This window comes from Lithobates pipiens, unplaced genomic scaffold (genome assembly GCF_037356315.1).
Source record: "Lithobates pipiens isolate NorthernLeopardFrog02 unplaced genomic scaffold, aLitPip1_a1.2 Scaffold_7, whole genome shotgun sequence".
NCBI classification, from domain to species: Eukaryota; Metazoa; Chordata; class Amphibia; order Anura; family Ranidae; genus Lithobates; species Lithobates pipiens.
Genome location: NW_027507892.1, coordinates 85,328 through 108,833, shown reverse-complemented (window position 1 = coordinate 108,833; position 23,506 = coordinate 85,328). Strand labels below are relative to the sequence as shown.

Here is a 23,506-nt window from a genome sequence, read left to right as displayed (position 1 = left end):
GCGACCGGAGGTGTAACCATGCTGCAGCAGGAATTATACACACACCCCCCCCCCCCCCGTGCTCAGATGGCGATACCACCCGCTGAGCACAACCCATTCAAATGAATGGTTGCGGCTTGGTTGCCCAGTATTTAGGGGGTTAAAACTGGTGTGCCGGTCCTACTCACTTCCTGTCAAAAGCTCTCAGAAAAGTGATTTGGATGAAGATCATTCTTCAAAGACAAAGCAGCTGTAAAGTCCTTAAAGTACCATTCAGTTCCAGTTTGTAAATGTTTAACACAGATACTAATGGGAGTGCCGATTGCCACTTTAAACAAGCTGCTAGCAGACTTCAGCATTTCTTGAAAGCCTGTTTTTTTTTGTTTTTTTTTTTTAATAGAAAAAAAAAAAGTGCTAACAAACATGCTATACTTACCTCCTCTGTTGCAGTGGATTTGCACACAGCAGCCCCAATCCTCTTCTCTGGTCCCTCTTCGGCGCTCCTGGCTACTCCCTCCTGTCGAGTGCCCCCCACAGCAAGGAGTTTGCTATGGGAGCACCTGAGCCCAGCCCCCCTCTCCTGAATGGCTGACTTCGACTGCAGTGGGAGCAAATGGCACTGCTGCCGTCTCAGCCAATCAGGAGGAAGAGTCTCTGACGGCCGAGACACTCATGGACATCGCTGGAGAGAAGGGGCTCAGCTAAGCATTAGGAGTGCTGGGGAGGCTGCTATACACAAAGCTTTTTTCTATCTTAATGCATTAAAAGGAGAAGTCCAGCCTGAGATTCTTAGGCTGGGCTTCTCCTATAGGTCACAGGAGTGCAATTCGTTTTGTATTCCAGTGACCCGGTTTCAGCAGAGTGCGATCTGAAGTGCGCTCTCTGCTGATGTCACTGCAATCCGTTGAAGCACCGCGTCATCACGACTTGGGAAGTCTAGATCCGTTAGCTGCCTTGACTGATGGCAGTCTCTACAACACACCCAACCCCCCCAATGCTCGTCTTTTACGATAAAAAACCCTCTGCCTTTACAACCACTAACTGGTAATCGCATGGTCATGCAACACTGCCCAAATTAAATTTATATAATCTTTTTCTCACACAGAGCTTTCTTTTGGTGGTATGTGATCACCACTAGGGATTTTATTTAAACAAAAAAATGTTGAATATTTTATATACTGTATATGTAAAACAAACGTATAATTTCTTCATAAATTTAGGCGCAAATGTATTTTGCTACATGAACATGCCTTCGATAAAAAAATTACAATAAGTGTATATTAATTGGTTTGTGTGAAAGCTATACCGGTAGCATACATATACACTAGCATTTATAAAGCTATAGACAGTATACTGTAATGGCGGTGATCAGTGACTTATAGTGGGACTGATAGGGTGGCAGACAATCTGGCGCCAACACACACTGGGTGGAAGGGACACCGATGTCGCTAGTGACACCAATACAATGATTAGTGATAATACTGTACACTGGCTGAGAAGGGATTAACATCTAGGGGCAATCAAGGGGTTAACTGTGTGCAAACTGTAATGGTATACGATAATGGCAGTGATCAGCAACTTATAGTGCGACTGTGACAGGGTGGCAGGAAATTAGTGCCAACAGACACTGACGTCGCTAGTGACACTAATACAGTGATCAGATAATACACAGACACTGCACTAATTGGGGGGGGGGGGGGGGCCCTGAGGTTGTCATTCTACTTTTGAACACTTGCGTGGATGTGCAGTAGCGGGGGATCCCTTTTCTCTCTTCAAATGTACCAATGACACTGGTCGGGGAATCGTGCCCCCATCATTGGTGTCGAGGGGGGGGGGGGGGGGGGCGGAACTATTTCCCATTGTTAACCATTTGTCGCCCACCCTATAGCAGAATGAAACCACTTTGCCGCCATCAAAGTCCTGACCGGGGCGTGCATCGCGGCGATCATTGTTGCGGGGTGTTAGTCTGACACCCCGCAACTACGATCTCGGTAAAGAGTCTCTAACGGAGACTCTTTACCACGTAATCAGCCGTCTCCAATCACGGCTGATCAGTGTAAATAGGAAGAGCCACTGATCAGCTTTTCCTCGCTCGGGTCTGTCAGACGCCAGTAGAGCACAGCCAAACCGAGGATGCCCACACTGGACCACCAGGGACGCCACCAGACCACCAGGGATGCCCAGCAGTAGGTATGCCACCAGGGATGCCAGTCAGTGCCCACAATGGGCATCACTGATTGGCATGCATTATTGTTTGGCACTGATTGGCATCCATCAGTACAATACCGCCTATCAGTGCCCATCAATGCCACCTTATCAGTGCGCATCAGTGAAGGAGAAAAACTTACAAAGTTTTGAAACAAAAAAAATATATATTTTTTCAAATTTGTTTAGCAAAAAAAAAAAAAAAAAAAAAACATTTGGGTACAGTGTAGCATAACCGAGCAATTGTCAAAGTGCGACAGCGCTGAAAGCTCAAAATTGGTCTGGGCAGAAAGGTGTCTAAGTGCCCTATATTGGAGGGAGAGGCAGAGGGAGAAGACCCAAGGGCCAAATAAAGAGGGCCACATATGGCCCCACCCAGCCACAGTTTGGAGACCACTGGTTTACAATAAAAAACACACTTTACTTTTGGCATCTATAAAATGGGGGGGGGGGGGGGGGGGGGGAGCAGGAAAGCTGTGTGACCAAAAACTGCTAGTTTTGAGAGAATATAGAGAAAAACATCCAGGTTTTGCCTCTGCCATTTCTTGCTCCCTAGGTGTATGTATCAATCCCGCAGTCAGCAAATGTATACAGTTGAACATCTAATCATGTGCAAGTAATAGAAAAAAAAATGAATACAACTAAAACAGCATTTCTGCACTTGATTGCATGCAAACTGAATAACTAGGCTAAGTGAACTAGTGATTCTTTGAGGAATTGACCTCAAAGCACCCATGGACTTCTGCTTCATTCACATCAGCGTGTCCCCAAAGTCACACGATTTCCAGCTGGACTTTGAATTCTCTGGACCAAAGTTGCATCAAAAGTCGCAACAGTCAGGCATCTTTTCAGAGTTGCTGCCACTTTAAGGCACACCAATCTGAACGGGTGCCATTGGGCTGCGACTTGTCCAAAGTCAGACAACCATGCCCCCAAATATTTATGTCAAGATTGTATGCAAAGGAAGCAAGGTAAAATACAAAAAAACTTTTATTATAGTAGTAAAATTTACAGGAGAACATTTACAATGAACACAAAAAAAAAAAAAAAAAAAAAAAAAAGCATTAAACAGTTTAGGACCCATTAGCAACCATCTCTTCTTCCATTTCTTCCTCATCAGCTTCCTCTGAAATGAATACCTCGTTTCCTATAAAAATTGGAAAATAAAACAAACAATCTTAAAATACAGATAAAAGGCCACATTCTTAAATATGATAAATCCAATATATCTCAAACATTATGGAAATAGATATACGGATTACATTAGTACAGACAGAGAAAAGGTGGCAGGCTTCTGAAATAAAAAACGATTTCAGTTGTTTCCACAAATATTTTGCGATCTATCCAATGACTAGATGTGCAGACTGCAAGCACTAGTCTAGCCATTAGCACTTGGGTTTCATAGAAGGTATAAAATGACACTCCACTTACCAAGTGTACGGTCCTTGCCAGGAATCTGACCAGACTGTAACAGGCCTTTGAGTCTTTCTACTTCTGCCAGGGTGGTAGCATTGGCAATGGCATTCTGCAAAGATAAAACAGCCTCCGTCTCAGTGACACAAAGCAGTACAGAGATATAGGATCCCTAGCATGGACAACATATGTGCTGGTCCCTAAACACTTACCCGAGCCCAATCGTGGTCCAGCGATGTGCGCGAGAGCAGCTGCTCTCCTGGCCCCCTCCCTCATTGGCTCAGACATAACAGTGGGAGCAACTGGCTCCCATGGCTGTCAATCACAGCCAGTGAGGAGGAGGCGGGGCTGAGCCTTGTTCTGTGCTTCAATAGACACCCAGGGCAGGATTCAGGAGCGAGCATGCACAAGTGACCCCCCTAGCAAACAGCTTGCTATGGGAGTACTCAGCAGAGGGGGGAAGGAGTCCAAAGCCCCAGCTGGGGAACCGAGAAGAGGAGAATAAGGGCTGCTATATGCAAAACCATTACACAGAGCAGGTAGATGGTTACCAAAAAGTGTCAGTGTCCAATGCTAAGGCACCACCTTTGGTAAGGTGAATCAGGAACTGAAGCCTAGCGGCTTCACTTCCCGGTTCCCTACTGCGCATGCGAGAGTCGCACTGCACAATCCGGATGGTCCCTGTGGTCTCTGGGACCCGTGTGTTTTCCAGCAGACAGCATTCGGGGGGAGAAGAGGCGTGGAGTCTATGCCTGGAAGTGGGTACCAATACCTGCACACTCCTTCCTCCCTGAAAGGAGCCAAATGTGACACCGAGGAGGGGGTTTTAGAAAAGCGGAGGTTCCATATTTGTGTGAACCTCCGCTTTAATGATGAAATTTGATTTTTTTTCAATTGTTTTATTGGGAATGTTTTATAGCGCAAAGATAAAGAGTTTTGAAATGTAATCATATATATATATATATATATATATATATATATATATATATATATATATATATATATATATATATATCTATCTATATCAAATACCAGGAAAATAAAGCCATTTGTGGGTAAAAAAAAGGAAATTTTATTTGGTTACAGCGTCGCACAACAGCACAATTGTCAGCTAAAGTAACAGTGCCCCATCGCGCAAAAAACAAAGAAAACAAAAAAAAAAAAAAAAAAAAAACACGCCTGGTCATGAAAGGGGGTAAATCTTCCCGGGGTCAAATGGTTAATTTCTGTCCATTATATGTGCCTGGAGTTGAGCTCTAACGCAAACCTTAAAGTATAACTAAGGACAAAACTATTCTTTCAGTTTGATAACGTTGTGAGGGAGTAGAACACCTGTCAGTTTTTATTTCTCTGTGTGTCCCCATTAGGGAGATTTACTGTCTTCATTTGTCCCGTTTACCATCATCATTGAAAGTAAAAGAAAATCCCAAATTTTGTGTTGTCCCCAGAAAGGTAATTGGGGGGGGGGGGGGGGGGGGTTCCAATAGGGACACTAGTTTTGATGGCCTGGGGGTCCCCAAGAAATTACCTTAATTTGCAGGGATTTCCTCTCACTTCCTGTTTGGCTTTGGTTTGGACAGGAAGTGAAGGGAAATGTCCATAATTGGACACAGATAAAAAATAAATAAAAATCTGACAGGGGTTAACACCCTACCTTACTTTATCTAAAAAAAAATAAAAAAAAAAATTTCCCTACAGTTCTACTTTAACGCCCAAAAGAAAGTTAGTCCAGCTTTAACGCTCCTCCTCAAGCAGAATTTTGGCAAATTCTTCCCCCCCCCCGTTTTCATTTTTTAGCACTGGCTTCAGCCACCATTTCAGCCTAGCCAGAATGATGTGCATCTGGTCCTGTGGCCTCCTGGGATACTTACATCACATCTTCCAGGAGGCTGCAGGATCAGCTCACAGAGTGGCTAAGGGGCGGCCCAGCACATTATTGGACCCAGGAGAGGCAGCCAACTAAAGAGGACCAGGATGTAGGCTTGGGATCCGCTGTGTGGCAGCCGAACTCTGGCTTTGTTCTGTAGGTCAGTGTGGGCTATGAAGAGCACTATAGCACCACAGGAAAGTGAGAGGGGGGAAAGGAGTGCCACTTGAATGACAAATCACTAGGATCCATTTTTTTTTTTTTTACTACCTTAATAGCTTCCACGTCCCCAGGAGAAGGTCCAGCTTTCTTCTTCTCTGCCAAGCCTGCACCCGGTGTGAATCTGAAACCAGACAAGCAACAATGCAGTGAAGTTTGTGAGAAAAGAATAAAGAAAACTGCTTCTCTCAACTTTCAAAGGTGACACCATGAAAGTGATTTAAAACCAGTGTAGTATCTTATCTTTGTTAATAGCCGACACAAAAGAACATCTTCACAAGCACCTTGTATTGCACAGAAAAACAGGGACACCCGAGCAACCCAATTACTGGAAAGAGTTTGCATTGTAAAGATTTCAAAAAGGTGATAAAAAAAAAAAAAAAAAAAAAAAAAAAAAATCAGATGAGACAATTCATCATAAGGATATCCCATATGGCACACTAACAAAGCACCCCGATAAGGGAAACAGTTAATAAAACTTAGTGGGGGGGGGGGGGGTAAAGTTTTGCATGACATTATCACCATACACCTCCTACAAAAGAAGATTTAAGTGTTTCTGTGCAAAAGGTGCTTGTGAAGGAGACTTTCAATTTGCAGAGACAAGTTTGCATCTTACGTTTTTGATCGCTTGGCAATATCCTTTGCAAGCTCTGCACCCCGCTTGCCCTTGAACATATTCGCTGCCTCCTCTCGCTCCTGAAGCGATATCATACACAGAGTTAATGAAGAATCAGATACAGAAAATGGAACACTGGGAACTGACTGCTCAGCAGTCTTATACAGAGCATTATATCACCAGGTGTGTGGTTTCACAAATATTCCCGATATTAAAAAAAAAAAAAAAAAAAAAAAAACCACGCATGCGTAGGAGTGATGTCATCACGGCTCCGGACAGTCACACAGCTGGAGTCCGTGGGCCCGGAAGGAAGAAGGGGGGGGGGGGGAGATGGAAGCGGCCTTCAGCGATGACGCTGCATCACTGGAATAGTTTGTTTTCAGGCAAGCTTCACATAATGTGCTAGTATGCGGTGCATACTAACATTACGGCTTTACCTTGCAGGTCAGAAAAAAAAATAAATAAATAAAAAAGGCCACCCAGCGATTTACAACGGCGGTCTCCTAGACCAGAGAGACGATTGGGGACGTTCGGGTCCTCGATCACCTCTATTGTAAGCGGCCGCAACTGCTGGATCAGATCCCAGGCTCCCCGGTGCAACAGGAGAGCCCAGAAAACAAGGTACACACACGGAAGATCAGCGGGAAGGGGGAGTGACCCCTCCCACTGCTTGTAAAAGTGATAAGCAACTCTGATCAGATTTACAGGTTAAGAAATCGCAGGATGAAAATTGTAATACCGGGGGGGGGGGGGGGTTATGGCCAACTGCTGCAACCACTTCCACTCAATGGCGCTACAAAACATATCAACTTTATACAAAGCATGCAGAGAACAGAATTCCATCATGGAGAATTTTATACTTGAACATCAAAGTCTTGCCGTTATCTAGTGCCTTTCATGTAGACTTTAGATTTCAAGCAATATCATGACATACAACCAATGTGCGGCGCTACACCAAAACCAACGTCATACATAAAAAGAAAGAAAAATGAATAAAATAATGTCCAAATAAAGTCCTTGAAATAAAGATGGGTGCTCAATATGTGAATCCAATCTTCTTTAAACACTATTCCAATGATTCCACCACCATACAAAAGGAACTGAGAAATGCACAAAACCAAGTAGAGAAGTCATATGAAGCTCTGCAAATAATTGCATGCCACCCAGCCAGGTCTCCAGATATATTCCTACACCATCTCAAAGGGGTACCGTCACCCAACCAATTTCTCCAACCATTAACTCCCAGAAGATGTGATCTGTGATCAAATGCGCAAGGAAGAGCCCGTTGTGACATCACCACATACACCAGAAGTGTGGCATTTTTACTTATCCCGTGTTTTTATACAGCGAGTGCCGTCTTACCATATGGAAGTTTGAAAGTGCATTTTTAGTACCTTTTATAACCACTTGCCTTCCTGCCCATGTAAATTTTCAGATGGTCGCACTTTGAATGGCAATTGCACGGTCATGCAACAGGGTACCTATATGAAATTCTGATCATTTTTTCCTCCCCTTTACACAAAGAGCTTTCTGCTGGTATTTAATTACCTCTGGGTTTTTATTTTTATCTAACTAAAAAAGAAAAAATAACTTAAAATTTTTGAGAAAAAAACCAAAACATTTATAGTTATAACATTTTGTAAACCGGTAATTTTTCTCCTTCACTGAAAAGTCTGCACTGATAGGCGACACTGTTTGGCAGCACCGATGGGCACCGTTGGGACTGCACGGATAATCAGTGCCCTGATCAGTGTAGATCAGGGGTCTCAAACTGGCAGCCCTCCAGATGTTGCAAAAACTACAAGTTCCATGAGGCATTGCAAGGCTGACAGTTACAAGCGTGACGCCCTTAGGAAAAGGCATGATGGGACTTGTAGTTCCGCAACAGCTGGAGGGCCACCAGTTTGAGACCCCTGGTGTAGATGTTCCTTTTACACAAGTCAGTTATCGGCTCTCCTCACGTTGTCAGCTTAAGGAAAGTAGTCACTATAACAGACTTCTGTTTACATTGCGATTGGACACAGCTGATCATATGGTAAAGAGCCAATCTGTGATCAGCAGTGTCATACGACAGCCTCCCAGAACTGGCTGGCTGCGCTCTAGCTGTCATTTGGTTATAGTGCGGTCAGCAAGTGGTTACCATCTATACAGTTCTCACAGCTTTTGGGTGTTCTATTGGTACACATCTGCACAAATGGCGTAATAGTTGGAGAAACAGCATTGTGATAGTGGACGAAGGTATCTGGAGACCCGGCTTAGACGACGTGCCAGTCTTTATATGACTTCTCTCTACTCAAGAGTGATAAGTGTCTGGTAAGCATTTTTTGAGTGCCTTTGTATGGTGGTGGAAGCACTATGGTCTTAAAGATTGGATTCACATATTGAGCACCCATCTTTATTTCAAAAACTTAACAGCATTTGGACATTTTATATATTCACTTTTTTTTATATTTGTGTATTATAATGGTTCTGGTGTAGTGCAGCACATTGGTTGTACATAGTTATTTGCTGTGGAAAATACTTCATAGCATGCTAGCAGCTCACAAGATTTTTTATTTCCACAAGCACGGTTACTTTAAAAAATTAAAAATAAAAAAAAAAGGCAATATTATGAACATAGGTGAAGGAGGAGGAAGACCTAACATTTAAAACTGCAACCAGGAAACTCACTTTTTGTCTGATTTTCTGGAAATCCAAGACACGGATTTGTGGAAGTCTGAAGACCACATACAGTCTGTAATGTCGCTTGTTAATCACTGGATTCCTTAACAGACTGAAAGATAAAAAAGTACAAATAAGTGGTATGATACAGCAGATACTAAGCATAGCCTTGAGGCTCTGTGCCTCCCTCCGGATGGGGGGGTGCCTGCAGCCCCCAGGTACCATTACCTCCGCACACTGTTTAAATATGAAAATATTAACATAGGTTTACCCAGCAATTCTAACTAGTCTTGCGCCCTCCCCCTCCTAACACCTATGCTGACTAATCTTTGTAAGAAAGTATATTATGCATACATTATAGACACACACACACTACCCATTTCCAACCTGCCCTGACCACATGATCTGGTTCTCCTGTGTCAGTCATCAGTGACAAGGGAACACATCCAGTGGATGTGCTAGTGCATGCACTAGTTTACAAACGTAGTAAGAAGAGCCAGCAAGCTCGACAGCAAGTAGCTAAAACTAAGGCTATTGCTGAAACTCGTTAGTTTTATTTTATTGTCACTCTGGTGTACCAATAAATGACACTTCGAGGATTACTGTCCTGCCGATTCTTCTTACTATTGTTGCATTGGAGTGTTTTGGGATACATCGAGCCTTGGCACCTGTGAGAGGACCTGGTGTATGGATTGGGTTGTCCCTGCAGAGAGCGCCGTTACCATTTACATTTTCCACTAGTTTACAAAACACAGAGAAACCAGATCACATGGTACCCTCTGTACCAAGCGATCTGGTGCAGGCAAAGGCACGGCATTTGCATCCTGTGTTGGGGGAGTCATTAGCATTGGACTGACACCTGCTGCAGATTGCAAGTGCAGTGTGTTTTGAACACGGGGAAAGGAAACATGCACGGTTTGCAGCTTTCCTGCACCAGATTCTGAGGTGAACTGGCCGCAAAGCCTTACACTGCTAATCCCTTATGTACAATATATATATTTTTTTATTATTCTTGCAGTAGTAACAGACACTCCACCCACTTCCTCCTTCTGATGCATGTCAACCACTAATGGGGCTTTATTTATTAAATCTCAACAGTGCACATAATGCATTAGCGGGGAGCATGTGGGTGGAGTGTGCTTGTTATTACTGCTAGAATTGTTTCTGTACACAAGGGATCAGAGGTGTGCAGCTTCACTATAAGCTGCACACATAACCAATGACTGCAACCCTGTCCGTTATATTTAGGATTGTGCTGTGATAGTCATTTTATTTGTGTAGTTCTGAATATTTTTAATGTGTGTGCAAAGTGTTTACCTTCTGCATGGGATCCCTTTTTTGGCAATGTAAGCTGCTTAGTTGCACAGGATGAAGAGGCAAAGATACATAGCTGAGGTCATTTTGGTATTCAACACCCCTTCCTGAAGTGACCAAGCAGTTTATAAAATGAGAGCTCTATTGACTAGTAACGCTTTGTAAGTTGAAACATATTAGATTTCTGCTGTACGCTGGACCACTTGAGTTTTAATAAACTCTGCAGATTCAGTGTTGACTCTATTAAACCTTTCTGGAGCATAAGGGGAAAATCCAGGACAATCAGTGCTACTTACCTGAGATAGGTGAGGTTTTTAAAAGTAGATAAATTGTCCAGGTCACCCTGCGAGGAAATACAAAGATGTTAGACATCTAAAAACAAGTTACACCAAAATAAACAAAATCACAAGCACAGAGCAGACAGAAGAAAACTTACCAGTTCCATGATACTGTTGTTGGTGAGAATCAGTTCTTTTAAATTAGGCAACATCTGCTCAAGACCTTCTCCTATACGACTGTAACAAGAAAAAAATAAAAATAAAGCCATTACATTTGGAGAACACTGCTATATACTGCATAATAAATGTTTCCCGTCTACATTGTCAACATTCATGCTTTAAGCAAACATGTCCTTCAAAGTGTGCAAACCAACATTACTGGAAAACTACATGTAACACGTGATGCCTGCACTCATCCTAACCACCTCCAGACCAGCGATGTACCCATAAGTTGCTCAACTTTCGGTGGTTATAGCAGGATGAGGTCTTCAGCTGCATGTATCACAGCCGGTGATCATCTCTCTCGTAAAAGCAAACTTAGTGGCCAACTTGCCGCTGGACTGCTTTTACAAGCAATGGGAACAAGGCGGGCAGGATGTCCCCCTCTGCAGCTTTCTCATCCAACTGGGAGACCCAAGAAACCAGCCGGGTTGGCATTCATTGGGTCTACACTATGGTAACCCGGAAAGAATGGCCCAACATCAGTTCTGGTTTACCTGGATGTCAATATCTTAATTTTTTTAAATCAAAAGCATTCAATAACACCAATACTCTTAAGGCTGGGTTCACACTGCACACGCTGTGCGACATTGGATGCTATTCGCCATATGGCAGTGTCAACTGCCTATGGGGGGGGGGGGGGGGGGTGGGAGAGGGAGGATTAGTTGGCTGATTATTGTTTCAATTAATAACCTTAAAAAACATGGTGTATAATTTAGTTAATATGTAAAAAGTTTAAATTACTTTTTTTTTATTCTTAAACATATCTATGCAGTGGTAAATAAAAATAACCAACTATATGGTTAGGGAGCAAAATATATGTAATCCACTCTGAGAATAACAGACAGAAGAGATATACCGTATATACTACTATTAGAAGAGAGATATACTGTATATACTACTATTAGTAGTATATACGGTATATCTCTTCTAATAGTAGTATATACGGTATATCTCTTCTAATAGTAGTATATACGGTATATCTCTTCTATTAGAAGAGATATACCGTATATACTATTAAAGGGTGAATCTGGTAAATCTCAGACCAATTTATTTTTTTTTTTTTATTAAAAAAACAAAAACAAGGTCTTCCTTCAAAAAAAAAAAAAAAAAGTCAGTCAGTCAGTCATTTTCAGAACGTTCATTTTCCACCAGTGACTGGAAAATTTGGAATAGAAAACTTCTTGGTCAAAGGAATTTTCAGACAGTGGATGTGGTTGTCGTTCAGAAATTACACTCATTTTAAAAACAGAATGTTAAAAACAAGTGAAAATTTAAACAAAATGTACAAAGATTTTTCGCCTGAATATTCTCGTCTGAAAATCGATCCGTGTGGCCAGCATAAGGCTCGGTGCACACCAATGCAGTTTGCTTTTGATCTTTTTCTACAGTGCTTTTTGCGCACGTGATTTTGAGGCGATTTGCATTTTTTTTTTGGCCAATTTGTTGTTGGGCAGATTGAAAAACAAATTGTTGCAAAAACACATTACATGCTTTTTTTTTCTGCAAAAAAAGTACCAGTTACTTACCGGTAACTGTCTTTCTGGGAAATCTTCCAGGACGGCACACCTGAGAGATGAGAGGCTCCTCCCTACAGGAAACACAATCAATCGACAGCTGTTTTAAGTCCCCACCCTTCCCCTTGATCCTCTGTTTGTAGAGAAGTAACTCCTGAACCAGGTTCACAAGGGAAATCATTCCTCATAGGTACTCACCTTCTAGTGTTCTACAATTTTCCCTCCTCCAACGGGCGGGAAGTAGGCCTGCCGTCCTGGAAGATTTCCCAGAAAGACAGTTACCGGTAAGTAACTGGTACTTTTCTCAAGTCATCTTCCAGGACGGCACACCTGAGAGGATAAACAAGTACCTCAGGCCTACCTTAGGGTGGGGCCACTGCAAAACCCTCTTGGCGAACCTTGGCTCTGCAGTGAGCTTTACCTCCACTCCATACGCTCATATGCTTGATGAAGGCATCTTAGCTGGATCATGCGGCTGATCTGCAGGTCTGCTCCACAGATGTTCCTGCCTTTTCCGCTTCAGATGCAGTATCTAGGTGGAATGGGCTCTTAAAAATGGAATCAGAAAACATGTTAAACTTGTAGGTTAGCAATGTTGCCTATCTCACACATCTAACAACCATGGCCTATTATGCCTGTAGGTGCTACTTAGAACCACTAAAAAGATAAATAAGAGACCTGTGTAAGACAAGGACACTACATTAATCAATAAGAGGGCCTGTCTTAACACTATCCTGTTGAGGGAAATAAAACTGCTTCCTTTTTATCTTTATGTCAGCAAAAGACTAAAGGGAAGCCTACTTAAGGGAAATAGATTAACAGAAGCTTGAACCCTGGGTTTAAGGCACGCCCAATCTATGTCCTTACTTACGCCTGAGAGCCTTCTTCAGGAGATTAAAGTCCCTAGCAGGAGTAGACTACCCATATTGCTATGTCTAGTTTTGCTAAAAGGGCAAAATGAAGGCCATGCACCGAGCCGAAACCTATTCGATCGGGTATACATCTTTATACTTCATCCTCAGGCCCTAATACTCCTCTGAACAGAACTCTCCAAGTTCTTACTAAACAGGGCGATTCATTATCCCCTTCCTCCAGTGTCCCATAACCCTACAGGGCTTCAACCCTAGGAAATGGTTCTGGCATCCCTGAATGCAAGTGGTCAAGGTTTTCTGACATGTGGCAGCTGCAGCCCGAACTCTTGGCCCCTCCATGGAAAAGAAGGCTGAAATACAAAAAGGTGATACATGCATTATTAATATCACAAATAAAATGATCATAGATTGTGGGCACGGCACAATAGATTTAGACAGAAAGGACACAAGCATAGACAACAATGTTGTGTGCCTGAGTGTGACTAGCTAAACCAATATATCAAATATCGGAAGAGACCCAAATCTGAACCTCAACGTAGACAAACAGTCCTCATAGTCTGGTTTTCTGATGTGCTGCCAAGGACAGGAACCCCCTTTACTGTTGTGCTTTACCTATGTACAGCAAAACAAGGCTATAAAGACAGAAAGACCCAAACTTCTATGTTGTGTATTTCTGACAAACCACCACAGTAATAAGATTAATATGAACACCAACTCCCGTGTTGTGCATTTCTGCTATGCCACAGGGAAAAATATGGAACACAAGACAATCCTTTCTGTCATGCACTTCTGTAGTGTAGTTCAGATAGAACCAACACTGAGAAAGGACACGAGCAACCTGCAGCATTGTGTTTTTCTGAAACAGAAAGCACCAACAAGCTTCAATCTTGAGTATTTCTGCTGTGCAACAACATAAAAGCAGACGCTGAGGAAAAAGACAGACAGCCTTTACAGCTGCAATCTTTCTGGTCTGCTGCAAAATAAAACAATAACGCCATGATGAGTATTCCTGCTGTGTAGCAAAACCTCAATCAGAAGGGACAGATAAGTTTAGGGTTCCCACACCCGTGCGACCCAACCTGCGACTTGGGACTGCAAGACGCATGAGAAGTCATATACTATGGCTTCCAATGGGTACCATTTGTGTCTGTGCGACACCAGCAGTCCCTGATTCCTGGATCCACAGACCTCAAGATTACACAGGTCGCAGGGAAAAAAACAAATAGCAATTTTCAGGTCGAACAAGTAAGGGGTCCCCAATGCTGTGACTCCCTGGAGGATTGCAGCCAACAAACCCCTGCTGTGTATCCCTAAGATGCAGAAAGGTAGATCCATGAGAAACACTGCTTAGCCTGATATACAAACGATAAGGCAGTAAATATAGGACATACAGGACACAAACATTCAATCTTTGTGTATGTCTGATGTGTAGTAATATACCAATACTGAGGAGAGATGCCACCATCCTCAATGTGTCTCTCAGCTGAGCAGCAAAAACAAAATCAGAAAAAGACAAGCAACCTTCACTGCTGTGTCCTTTCTGATATGCAGCCAATAAGGCAGTATATGCAAGACATAAAAGGACAGACAACCTTCAATCTTGTATATGTCTGATGTGCAACAATATAACAATTCTGAATAGAGATAGCACATCCATATTGAAGCGATTTGGCCTTGCGACTCAACATGTCAAATCGCATGGCTAAAATCAGCACAACACCACTTTGTGGTGCTACATGGATTACCAAAGGCAGTATATGTACTACACCTGGCAGGGGTTCAATTTGTATTTCTACTATGTAGCCCAACAAATTCGAACCATCAATTTTCACTGCTGCCTTTCTGATAAGGCAGTAATACGGGACACAAAACCTCACAGACCTTAATGCTGTATAAATCTGATGTGCAACAATAAAACACTATGAATAGAGATAGCACATCCATATTGAAATGATTTGTCATGCGACTCAACATGTCAAATCGCATGTTTAAACTCGGCAGCCATTGCTGTTAATAGCACTGTCTGAATCAGACTTCACTGCTGCCTTTCTGATAAGTAACCAACAAGGCAGTAAAACAGGACACAAAGCCCCACAGACAGATCTCAATCTTGTGTATGTCTGATGTGCAGCAATATAACCATTATGAGCAGAGATGTCACCAGACACAATGATGTGCATTTCTGCTGTGCAACACAAAACCAGAAAGTACAGACCACCTTCACTGTTGTATTTTTCTGATCTGTAGCCAAACAAAGCAGTACCTTTAGTATATAAAGGACAGCAAACAAGCTTCAGTGCAGTGCATTTCTGATGTACAGCAATATAGTCCTTATAAGCAGAGATGTCACAAATCTCAATGTGTATTTCTGCTGTGCCACAAAAACATCCCAGCAAGGACAAACCTTCACTACTGAGGTCTACTGGTGTGCAGCCAATGAGGAGTCATGGTCTATCCCTTTATGAAATAACCAACAGGCAATTTATTTCATAGGCATAGCCTGTGCTGTAGATACTAAACCTTCACCACCAGAGAAGGAACAGATCCTAAAATGGTTGGACACCCTACTATTAGTAGTAGTTGTTGTCCTACCTTACCTCCATAGACTGAGCAAACGCTAGCCAGCACATATCCAGGTGGTGCTGATTAGCAACTAAAGTCTCAATGAGCCCAGCCCTAGAGACCAATTTAAGACCTCTCTAGAAGAGGTGGTTACCAGTTTAGCCTGGGAGGTAAATAGCTATTTGCAGGCTTCAAGCAATCAATTATGTAGCTCTTGCATAGGTTTGCACAGAAAATCCTCAATTAAAAGGATGTAGGGAGCGATCTATGGTGAATTGCCTTTAGATCTGCCACTGCGTGGATTGTAGCCCAAACCAATAAAAAAAAGTTTCTTCTTACCTCCTACACTATAATATAAACACAGTGTAAAGGTGGAGTGGGAGGTTGGAGCTTATGAAAGTTAACTATAGCAGGCAACCCCCAAAAGGAGGATCTGTGACAAGGGAACCCCTACTGTGCCACACAGTAGCTTGGTCTCTGCCCATCCTTGAATGTTAGGTCAGCTTTTAAACATTGTGAAGCAACTTCAGATTCCTAGCAGCTGGGCTAATAGGGCCGGTAACCTAGTGCACCTGCTGACCAGGGGAGCTTCTGAATCCACCAACCACTGCCCAATTAATAACCTGTTCAGTGGTATACCTGGCCTGTAAGTAACTTTGTATCTACCAGGTCCCCTCTGTACGCTATATTCATCCCTACTAAATGTACCACAACTGGGCATGTAGGGAGAGGCTGGCAACCTACTGCTGCGATAACCACAGTGTCTCTGCTGTAAGAGGGAGCTGTGGCTGGTGGCTTTAGCAGTGGCGTCTACGCTATTTGTATCCCGACCCCAGGTTCTGCACTGCACCAGTCAGTATATACACGGGGAAGGGGGAGCAATGGCCTACCTACCTCTTTCTCATCTGAAGTGGTTTAGGCACACTCGTTCCTCTGCACCACCTGTCCACCATACAGCTTTCTCTGATGTAAGAGGGGCTGCAGCTGGTGTTTTTAGCAGAAGCTTAAGGGCTATTTGAATCCAGACCCCAGGTGAGATCTCAAATGCCCAGGAACCCTCTGGCTGGAATTGGGTATTTTGCAGCTAAATTCCCACGGCAAAAGGAAAGTAAAGTACTCACCGTTGTCGTCTTCCTCTTTTTGCCACAGCCAGCGGGCTTGCTTTTCCATCCTTATGGTCCACACGCAAGGAGGATAGCCGCCAAAGTGCTCCCCCCCCCCCCCCCCAACTGCTGTCCCCATAGGGAAGTCAGTCTATACACATGGGGGGGGGGGGGGCAATGCCTTCCATTCCTCATTCCCATCTTCATATCTGAGGTGGTTAAGGCAGACATCCACCGTAGTAAATGTGGGCGCCTGCTCCTACTGACTCTCAGCCTTCCCTCCTGGGTAAGAACGCCGCTGCCATTTTCCCGAAGTTTGAAAATGACGCGGGTGCTTGTTGCCACGCCCTCTCCGGCAGCCCACGCGAGCTACCGGGAACCCAGGAGTCGGGGACAAGCCCCCTGGAAAGAACCGATGGCCAGCACCCCCGTCTGAACAGCCACCTGTACAGGTAAGGAGGGGGGAGACAGGATAATGGCCCCTGAAGTTCTGGGTACACCACTGTACCCAGGGTCCTTCAGCTCTCAGGGGGGCTCTTCCAATTTCTGCTGCCCGCCCTGAGGAAAAAAGATAGGGGAACCCCCCAGGAAGGACAAGAATATCCTACCAGACCCAGAGGCTTCCCAGGCTTGTGGTCCGGCTCCCAGGGGGAGACCACCAGCCCCAGGCTTCGGGTCATTTGGAAAAAAACAAACAGTTTCGCTGTGTAGGGAGAAACACAATCAAAAACTGAGGATCAAGGGGAAGGGTGGGGACTTAAAACAGCTGTCGATTGATTGTGTTTCCTGTAGGGAGGAGCCTCTCATCTCTCAGGTGTGCCGTCCTGGAAGATGACTTGAGAAAAAAAAAAATATAAAAATGTTTTGCGGGAAGGTGTCCCATAGGAAACCATGTGGATGAACTGTATTGCGTTTCTGCAAAAGGCACAAAAAAAAAAAAAAAAAAAAAAAAAAAGACTAAAATGAGCCCTTTATTAGTACAAAGAGCAAATAATCGCTACTGTAAATATCACTTTCACAGTTCTGCAGTAACAAAATGAACCCCTTACAGTAGTGATTAAAAAAAAAAAGAAAAAAACACAATCACTACTGTAAGGGGTTCATTTTGTTACTGCAGAACTGTGAAAGTAATATTTACAGTAGCGATTATTTGCTCTTTGTACTATAAAGGGTTCATTTTAGTTTTTTTTAGTGTGTGTGTGTGCGTGCATGCGTGCGTGCTGCCGCAAGTGGTTAAAGTTCACCTTTTTGCCTCTGCACGTGTCAAAAAACACATGACTTGATGGACCACCACTTGTTCCTTTCCAGCTGTTATTCTTCTGGAATCCTAATCCAGTATTTCTATGTACGGTAGTTTGCCAAGTGATTTATCGCCAAAACCATGTAGAAAAACGTTTCCTACTTAAGTCTCATAGCCAAGGAAAAAAGAAAGTGCTCTTCACATTTGATAAAAAAAAAAAAGTAGAACACCTAAAGCAGAACTTACCATATCCGGTTGTTATTCAATAATAAAGTCTTAAGCCTCTTTAATAAAGGAAATCCATCCACCTTCCTTATCTCATTGTCTGAAAAATCGATTGTATCAAACTGGTCCAGGGTGGCCCCGAGGTTCTCAATAACTGGGATTTTGTACCCTGTAAAGCGTTTCTAGGCAACCCAGTTTGCACCCTGTTGGGGAAATGATAGGGTAGAGCAGGGGTCTCAAACTGGTGGCCCTCCAGCTGTTGCAAAACTACAAATCCCATGAGGCATTGCAAGGCTGACAGTTACAAGCATGACTCCCACAGGCAGAGACATGATGGGACTTGTAGTTTTGCAACAGCTGGATGGCCACCAGTTTGAGACTCCTGGGGTAGAGCCTCTACAAGGTTTTTATTGCCGTCCATGTCCCCACTAGGAGCCAGATTTCTACTGATTCTTAAGGAAAAATAAATAAATAGTATATTGCACAGAGCAGCCCCGATCCTCCTCTTCTGGGGTACCCCCACCTGCACTCCTCCCTCCCTGCAGAGTACCCCCATAGTAAACCGTTTGCTATGGGGGCACTCATGTGTGCTTGTTCCCACAGCCAGCTCTGTGGGGGTTATGTACTAAAGGCAAATCCACTTTGCACTACAAGTGCACTTGGAAGTGCAGCCGATGTAGATCCGCAGGGGACATGCGAGGAGGAAAAAAATAAAAAAACATTTTAGCTTGCACATGATTGGATAAGAAAATCAGCAGAGCTTCCCCTCATTTCAGATCTACCCCCTCAGATTTACAGCGACTGAACTTCCAAGTGCAGTTTGCATTTGTATTGAAAAGTGCATTTGCCTGTCATAAATAACCCCCCTGTGTCCATTAACAGAGCGCAGCTCGGCCCCTCCTCACTGGCAATGACTGCCAGCACCTCTGTCAATCAAGGAGAGAGAGAGAGAGAGAGAGAGAGGAGAAAGCTGCTGTAATCGTAATCTTAGTTTTTTTCCTTAATGCAGACATTACATTAAAGAGAGAAAAAAAAAACATGCCTGTAGAACCACATTAAAGTCCTGCCTATTCCAACTGAAGGTTTAACCTGTTAAGGCCCTCCTGCATGAAATCACGCACCTGTACAGGATTTTGTGCAGTGGGTCTGGACACGCGCCTTGCCAGTGACCCCCCCCCCCCCAGTTGGAAACACAGGGAGCCAATAAATGGGTCAGGCACAACGCCAACCACTCAGGTGAGGCAGAACCATGGTCTGCCTATGTAAACAAGGCAGTCCACCATTATGTAAGAGGAAGATGCCAAGCAGGAAACACAGATTTCAATCTTCCTCCAGTTAAAGCACCCCCCCCCCCACCACACAAAGACAGCTCGGTTGTTTTCCTAAAGAAGCTAGAGGGGTCCGCCCGCCGTCATATGGCTAGCTGCCATAACTCCGGTATCCACTTATTCAGCGAGTGGTCCATGCCAAGATAAAAGTGGTCTCTGTGGCGGATTCGCCGCAATATGAATTATCGGCTTGGCATGGAGCCGAGTGAGGGGAAGATGGCCCCCCTACTCGGCTCCATACAATTGCAGGGCGGAAGCGACATCAAAACGTCACCTCTGCCCATAGCTTTTAAAGTGGATTTTTTTTTTAAATTGCATTTTAGTGTAAATATGAGATGCGAAGTCTTTTTGACCCCACATCTCATATTTAAGAGGGCCTGTCATGCTTTTTTTTTTCTATTACAAGGGATGTTTACATTCCTTGTAATAGGAATAAAAGTGACACAATTTTTTATTAAGTTTAACAGTAAAAATAAAGTTTTTTTTTGCTAGAAAATTAATTAGAACTATATATATATATATATATATATAAAATGGCGGTCGATGCGATACTTTGTCACAGCGTATCGGTCTTACAAGAGCACTTTTTTGGGGGGAAAAAAATACGAGTTGAAAAAAAATTATAAGACAACCGTAAAAAAATTTTTTGTTATATTGTGCAAGATAATGTTACACCAAGGAAATTGATACCCAACATGTCACGCTTCAAAATGGCGCCCGCTCGTGGAATGGAGACAAAAACTTTGACCCTTAAAAATCTCCATAGACGAAATGTTAAAAAAATTCTACCGGTTGCATGTTTTGAGTTAGAGGAGGTCTAGGGCTAGAATTATTGCTCTCTCTCTACCGATTGCGGACATGCGTTCGCTTCTGCACACGAGTTCGACGGGACACGTTTAAAAAGTATTTTTTTTCTTAATTTTTTTTTTTAATTATTTAAAAAAAAAAAAATAATAATAATTTTTAAACGTGTCCCGTCAAACTCATGTGCAGAAGCAAACGCATACGCGAGTAGCGCCCACGTATGAAAACTGTGTTCAAACTACACATGTGAGGTATCGCCGCAATCGGTAGAGCGAGAGCAATAATTCTAGCCCTAGACTTCCTCTAACTCAAAACATGTAACCTGTAGAATTTTTTTAACATTTCGTCTATGGAGATTTTTAAGGGTCAAAGTTTTTGTCTCCGTCCCACGAGTGGGCGCAATTTTGAAGCGTGACATGTTGGGTATCAATTTCCTTGGTGTAACATTATCTTGCACAATTTAAAAAAAAAATTGGACTAACTTTACCGTTGTCTTATATATATATATATATATTTTTTTTTTTTTTAACTCAAAGTGTATCCCCCCCCCCCAAAAAAAAGTGCTTTTGTAAGACCCATACGCTGTGACAAAGTATTGCAACAACCGCCATTTTATTCTCTATGGATAGATTAGAAAAAAAAAAATATATATTATATATATATATATATATATATATTTTTTTTTTTCACTGTTCTTAAAAGTGTAACTTTTATTCCTTTTTCAAGGAATGTAAACATCTCTTGTAAAAGGAAAAAAGTATGACAGGACCTCTTAAATATGAGATCTGGGGGGGGGGGGGGGGTGTCAAAAATACCTCACATCTCATATTTACACTAAAATCCCCCCCCCCCCCCAAAAAAAAGTCCTTTTAAGAGCTATGGACAGAAGTGATGCTTTGAAGTCTCTTCCACCCTGTAATGGTATAGAGATGGGTGGGGGCATCTTCCCCTCATTCAGCAGCCAGCCAAGTCAGGGACAGGACACCAACGGCTCCGGTGAACGGCGGAGGGCAACGAAGAGCGGCCCCCTCCCCCCACCACCGATAAAAGTGATCTCACTGCGAATCCACCACTTTTACCTTGAAGCGGACCGCTACCTCCGAAGAAGATGGTAGCGGGGGGGGGGGGGGGGGGGGGTATGGTAGCTAGCTTCTGCCATAACAACGGTATTCCTCTTCAAAAGACCGATGTACATCATCAGTGGGCTGTCCAGAAGTGGTCAAGGCTTGGTATTTTGGGCAGTTATTTTATCAAAGAGAAATTCCCAATACATGGCCTGGTGGGGGGGGGGGGGGGGGGTACTAGAGGACTGAGGCTGGGAACCACTGATCTAGGGACTCTGCTAAATATATATATATATATATATATATATATATATATATATATATATATATACACACATATATATATATATATATATATATATATATATATATATATATATATACACACACATACATATACACACACATACTGATTTTTAACTTCTAAGCACAAGATGTCACAAATAGGCTTAGGCATGAAAGGGTTAAAGGGCATTTAAGGAACAGTCAGGAAACAAAAATCGGGCTGCTGCAAGCATTGGATGGGTCAGATACCCAACTCCCCCCGCTTCTCCTGCCACTTGGTATGTCCTATGTTGTTTCATTAGCGGGCGGAAGGAACCACAACATTTTTTTTTTGGGGGGGGGGGGGGGTCAGGTATCGTGCACCCCTAGAAATTGTATTCTTACAGCAGCCAGACAACACACAGACCTCCAGTAATGTCATATCTGCCGATCCATGGAGTCACTCTGTATCCTCTCACACTAAAATGAGTCATGTCCGGCGCTCCTCAGCTGTACAGACCGGACTCCATGTTGGTTGAGGTGACTATTTCCTCCCCCCCACCGGCATCTCCACACACTCACCCCGCAGGTCCAGCTCCCGGTCCCGCACGGCATTCGTGTACTGAGCCGCCTGCTCGATCAGATCCGCCGTCAACTTCACCATGGCGCCAAACCACACGAGGCCTGAATTCAACCAGTCGCTTCTCAGTGCCAGCAACAACGCGGCCAGGCTTTACCACGTCACTTCCGCCGCCATCTCCACCGGACCAATCAGCGACCTGCGACGCCGAACAATGATACAGGCATGACGTCAGATTTGGCGACCCGTCACATTTTGTAACGTATGTGACGTTCCGTCGCCGCCATCTTGCTACACCCCGCACTCGCCCTCAGCAAGGGTACAGTGAGAAGGCGTGTGCTGAGTTTAGCAAAGATGGCGGGGCGCGAAACGTCACTTCTGCTACACATTCAGCCGGAGTTTCATCAGATTAGCCGACCCGTCGGAATGTGTAACGGAAGTGACGTTTAGTTGCCGCCACCTTGCTACACCCCTCACCCGTCCACAGTAAGGATACACTCAGAAGGGGGCAAGCGGACATCTTGTTACACCCACCAGAGTTTTGCATTGTACACTTATTTTTAACAGTAAAGTGAGTTTATACAGTGAAATACAGGACTTAGAACTCCATCTGAATGTTTAGATTTAGAATTTTAAAAGCAGCGACAAGCTTGCTCATCTCACAGGTTTACTAATCGGACAGGACCATAGCTCCCAACTGTCCCTGATTTGGAGCAATGTGCCTCTGTCCCTCTTTCCTCCTCATTTGTCCCTCATTTTGGTCTGATCTATATAGATGTATATAAAATGCACTTTTTATCTATCAAAAAGTGTTTACCAGTGCTCAACCTTTCATCAAAATTCTAAATTGCTGCATTTGTACATTAAAAGCCAATATAAAGGAATAGTAGTAGTAAAAAAAAGCCCTTGTAGATTTAATAAACTTTTTTTGGTTAATTCTCCTTTAAGGGGGCGTGTCCTATGCCTATGTCACGTCACATTTGGCTACACATCACATTTTGCTACCTGCTGGAGTGCGCATGCGCAACACTGCCATATGCGTTCCAACACAGGGCCCCTCGCTAGGGTTGCCACCTGTACGGGAATGACCCGGACAGTCCGGGTTTTGACAGCTATGCCCGGGTTTCTCTCCTCCTGAAACCCGGACACAGCAGCATAGGCTCCAGCGAGTGTGGG

At 43.5% G+C, this 23,506-nt stretch overlaps 1 protein-coding gene across 1 annotated transcript; it reads right to left on the bottom strand.

Annotated features, from left to right (window-relative positions):
- Positions 1–3,156: 3,156 nt before the first annotated feature.
- LOC143959288 (U2 small nuclear ribonucleoprotein A'-like) lies at positions 3,157–22,515 on the bottom strand. The gene is made up of 9 exons (XM_077467966.1): positions 22,333–22,515; positions 18,312–18,459; positions 10,711–10,789; positions 10,571–10,617; positions 8,970–9,072; positions 6,300–6,379; positions 5,735–5,807; positions 3,616–3,709; positions 3,157–3,331 (listed from the first exon to the last, which is right to left on the bottom strand). The coding sequence occupies exons 1-9, from the start codon at positions 22,412–22,414 to the stop codon at positions 3,258–3,260; spliced, it is 780 nt and encodes a 259-aa protein (XP_077324092.1). The 5' UTR covers positions 22,415–22,515; the 3' UTR covers positions 3,157–3,257.
- Between the last annotated feature and the right edge of the window lie 991 nt (positions 22,516–23,506).